This window comes from Leptonychotes weddellii, unplaced genomic scaffold (genome assembly GCF_054177405.1).
Source record: "Leptonychotes weddellii isolate Sample4059 unplaced genomic scaffold, ASM5417740v2 HiC_scaffold_15122, whole genome shotgun sequence".
In the NCBI taxonomy this organism is placed as follows: Eukaryota; Metazoa; Chordata; class Mammalia; order Carnivora; family Phocidae; genus Leptonychotes; species Leptonychotes weddellii.
In genome coordinates, this window is record NW_027732581.1 from 1 (window position 1) to 4,499 (window position 4,499).

At 48.7% G+C, this 4,499-nt stretch overlaps 1 protein-coding gene and 1 long non-coding RNA gene across 2 annotated transcripts; one reads left to right on the plus strand and one right to left on the minus strand.

The window, feature by feature from the left end:
• Positions 1–1,144: 1,144 nt before the first annotated feature.
• On the minus strand, positions 1,145–2,016 carry LOC145718396 (uncharacterized). The gene is made up of 3 exons (XR_014141779.1): positions 1,905–2,016; positions 1,647–1,762; positions 1,145–1,353 (listed from the first exon to the last, which is right to left on the minus strand). It is a non-coding gene; the product is annotated as an uncharacterized LOC145718396 (long non-coding RNA).
• A 50-nt stretch (positions 2,017–2,066) lies between these two features.
• PHF5A (PHD finger protein 5A) lies at positions 2,067–4,156 on the plus strand. Its single transcript, XM_081809889.1, has 3 exons — positions 2,067–2,257; positions 2,675–2,698; positions 3,431–4,156. The coding sequence occupies exons 1-3, from the start codon at positions 2,206–2,208 to the stop codon at positions 3,610–3,612; spliced, it is 258 nt and encodes an 85-aa protein (XP_081666015.1). The 5' UTR covers positions 2,067–2,205; the 3' UTR covers positions 3,613–4,156.
• The last annotated feature ends 343 nt before the right edge of the window (positions 4,157–4,499 follow it).

Below are 4,499 nucleotides of genomic sequence, written 5' to 3' on the forward strand. Positions count from 1 at the left end.
TTTTTTTTTTTTTAAGATTTTATTTATTTATTTGACAAAGAGAGGCACAGCGAGAGAGGGAACACAAGCTGGGGGAGTGGGAGAGGGAGAAGCAGGCTTCCCGCCAAGCAGGGAGCCCGATGCGGGGCTCGATCCCAGGACTCTGGGATCACGACCTGAGCGGAAGGCAGATGCTCAATGACTGAGCCACCCAGGTGCCCCAATTTCATTTTAAACCCTATGGTCTAAATTTAAGCAATGTGATTAAAAAAACAAAACAAAACCCTAGTAACACAATGCTTCCTGAGAGTATAGCACATAACTTCTTTAATTTTATAATCAAAGCTGTGCCACTTGATTCAAAACAGATTCACAAAGTTAAATGTAAAGGTTGTTAGAGAATGTCTACTTTATTGCTTGCTTTATTAACAAAATACATGCTTGGGGCGCCTGGGGGGCTCAGTCGGTTAAGCGACTGTCTTCCGCTCGGGTCATGATCTCAGGATCCTGGGATCTAGCCCGGCGTCTGACGTCCCTCGTCTGATGCCCCTCGGGCTCCCTGCTCAACTTCTCCCTCTCCCACTCCCCCTGCTTGTGTTCCCTCTCTCGCTGTCTCTGTCAAATAAATAAATAAAATCTTAAAAAAAACAACAACACATGCTTGACATTGAAACCTTACATATAAAACCTCCCTAGTGTTGTTAAGTTAGGAGTGAAGAAAACCATCCGGCAGTCACAATCAATTTAATAGATAGTTCATAACAGGAGAGTCAAGGTCAAACTGTTGAGTCTCTTTATCCTCCCACCTAGTAACTGAAAAGCAACTGAGCTCAAAATACTCTATACTAGTACTCTCACAAATACAAATGTCAGCTCAAGGATCACACTCTGGCTCATAAAAGACAGACTGACATGAACAAGAACAAAAGGGTAAGTAGTGCAGATGCTCCGGCCACATCACCTCGGTGACACTCAAGAGAGCACAAACTTTCACCTACTTTCTAGCAGTTTTGTCACCTATCCAATGAGAATAAATGATTATATGAATAATCAAATGATATGATGAGGAATTAGAACAGTCTTGCAATCTTGCAAAGATGAGAGACTACTGTTATTGTTACTATTTACTATGTCTGGGCCAGGAAAGTCCCCTTGCATTCTTGGCTATATGTTCCACAGGATCCTTTTAAATTGGAACAGGGTACTAAACTCTTCTACAGTCTCCAGGCCTGGCAATCGTAGATGCACCTGGCTAGCAGGACTCTGCTGCCGAGAGATGAGAAATGAGGCCTTCAGACTCTGGGCCTAGCGGGCTCCACAATGACTGCGCCCCCTCAGTCACCTTGTCCTCACCTTGAGGAACGGAAAGACACCCTACAAGAGAGGAGAGTGCAGTCCTCAGAAAGGGGTGCCTCCACTCTTCACCTGACAGCCACTGCTTAGACCTACGCTTGCCACGGGGCGGGGACAGGACCGGGAGAGCCGAGCCGGGACGCCTTGACCTCGGGCGCGGGAGGAGCCGGCACCGGCGCTAGGCCCGCGGTCCGGACAGGTACACGAAAAGTCGGCGGGAGGTCGGGCCCGCCTCGCCTTGCCTCGCCCACAGCCGCAGGCATAGTAGGAGGCACCCCGCCCTCATGAACCCAGAGGGCCCTGAACTCGCTCACCTGCAGCCGGGTCACCAGTAGGCTGTAAGGCGCCATTTTGTGCACTGACAAAGATGAGGTCGCGTGAAAATGACGTGAACCACTGCGCATTTAAAGCTTTGGGGCAGAGGCGGGGCCTAAAGAGAAATGCATAACGGTGAAGGCGGAGCCTCCGTTGAGGGGCCAGATCCCGGCGAGCGCAGTGGGCGGAGCTTCCGTGTTAGAAACGGAGGCCTGAAAGGAAAAGAGCTGCATAAAAACACTTGCGGAAGTAAATACCGGGCACATAAATGTGTTATCGAAGGGCAAGTTTCAGTTGTCTCTTCCATCCAAATCTGGGAAAGGCTTTTTTTTAATGACTTCCATGCATCTGCCAGGACCTGGCTCCCAAGCCACGACGGAAACTCCTACTTTTTAACTTGAGGTTTTGATCACGCGAGAGCGAGCCAGAGCGGGCGAGAGCGAACCGGTCTTGATGAAGCCTGGAGGACCAATCACAGCGACCGGGAAGCTGGAAAATGGAGGCTAAAGGTCAGACGGAAGTTCTTTAAGCTTCCGGTGGCCGGCTAGCGTTTGGACTATGGCTAAACATCATCCGGATTTGATCTTTTGCCGCAAGCAGGCTGGTGTTGGTGAGGCAGCTTTCTGCTCCCAGCTGTCTGGGTGGGGATGGTGTTAGGAGCTGGGGGGTCAGAGGCTCCCATCTCATCCTTAGGGTTTTGCCTCGGAGGCGCCACGTTTCCCGCCTCACGGTTGGTAGCATGGGAGCGCGCGGGTTTGTGGGCTCTGATGGAAAGAGGGCGGGGGCGCGCGTGCTGGGAGCCAGAGGCGGGCGGCCGAAGTGAGGTCCGGGGAAGCTCAGATTGCCCAGGACCTGGGAGCGGCCTCAGAAGGGTGTGGGTTTGCTTTGCACGGAAGCTTACGAGGAAGGTAAGACGGATAAGAGCCCGTAAGGCTCACTGCAGTCCCTGCTGTGTCGCCACCCCAAACTCGAGGATCTTCGTCAAAACTAATTCTAACTGTACTCTTTACCATCTTTGATCTTGCAGCCATCGGAAGACTGTGTGAAAAATGTGAGTGGAACACGCCCTCCCGAACACCCCACTCCTTTACACCCCAAGTTTGTGTAAAGCCAGCAAACGGGCATTTCCAGCAGTAACACAAAGAGGGTTTTGAGTAGATGTGCCTGGAAGTATGTGAACATTGAGTACTAGGCTGCAACCAAAGCCCTCTCCATCTCCCCGCTCCAACTTGCACATTTTAAACATTATGTTTAGGGGTTTTGTTTGTTTTTAAAGATTTTATTTATTTGTCAGAGAGAGAGAGAGAGCACAAGCAGGGGGAGCGGCAGGCAGAGGGAGAAGCAGGCTCCCCGCTGAGCAAGGATCCTGATGCGGGACTTGATCCCAGGAGTCTGGGATCATGACCTGAGCGGAAGGCAGTTGCTTAACCAACTGAGCCACCCAGGCGTCCCTGTGTTTACGTTTTGAGAAAATCTCTAGCTTTGGGCAGGAGATGGCCTGACCCCGTCCCTAAAACACACATACACAGTTCTTTGTCGGTAATGATAGAGAGTTCTTGTCTATGAGGCGATGTTCTAACCTCTTTATATATTAGTTGGTTAACTTACATGTTGAAGGGATTGAGATGGACGCTGGGTTAGCTGAGTTTTGTGATAACCAAAATAGAGGGTCCTAAAGTCACAATCAGGTGGAGACTACCGTATTTCCCCATAGCAGGAGGAGGGCAGTAGACTTAAGGAGATACTTGCATGTGGGCATAATTCCATTCTCTCTTCTTCACAGGTGATGGCAAATGTGTGATCTGTGACTCCTACGTGCGTCCCTGCACTCTGGTGCGCATCTGCGATGAGTGTAATTATGGCTCTTACCAGGGGCGCTGTGTGATCTGTGGAGGCCCTGGAGTCTCTGATGCCTATTATTGTAAGGAGTGCACCATCCAGGAGAAGGATGTGAGTGTATACTAAGCTTTCCGTCTGATCTTTGCTGCTTTTATTGAGTAACTCTTTGCCAACCACGGCAAACTCCTATGGCCTGTGGAGATTACTATGTTCAGCTAGGCACGTAGGTTATAATTTCCTCAAGTTCTATGAGGTGAGGTGGGTGTAGTCCAATAAAAGGCAGTTATTTTGCATCAAGGGCTAAAATGCAACAGAAGCAAAACTTTGTCAACGTCAGCAATTTGGAGAGCCCTCTCTACTCCTTTGATGTCTCTCTGATTATTCTTATTCAGAAACAACATCCTGTACTTTGTGAGTCCTGGCACAGTGCATAGTATGTAATAGCTACTCAGTCATTTTCTTTACTATCATTAAAGATTGTTTGAGTGGATGTGGTGACAGTTGAATTTGGGACAACTGAAGTTGATTCCCACTTTGGCTAAAGAATGCCTTTGGTCTGATATTGCAGGATTGTGATTCTGTCTTGTGACATTTTTGCCCCTTGACATTGTGTGGCGGCAGTGGCTATTCAATTCCTTTAGTCAAATGCCAGGATAGAGGGCTTGTAGATCTATAACAAAAGCAAGTTTTACTGTTTTTGTTTAGGTTGGAAACAGGAACCTTCTTAGGGGGGTGGGGACTATGAATCTGCTTGTTTTCTTCCCCTTATGTATGACACAGTAAAAAGAAGTGTCGGTCGGCTGGGTGGCTCAGTCGGTTAGGCGTCTCCCTTCAGCTCGGGTCCTGGGATCAAGTCCCACATTGGGCTCCTTGCTCGGCAGGAAGCCTGCTTCTCTGCCTGCTGTGCCACTCCTGCTTGTGCTCTCTCTCTGACGAATAAATAAAATCATAAAAAAAGTTTTGTGGTGGTGTTTTTTTTTTAAGATTTTATTTATTTATTTGAGTAAGAGGGA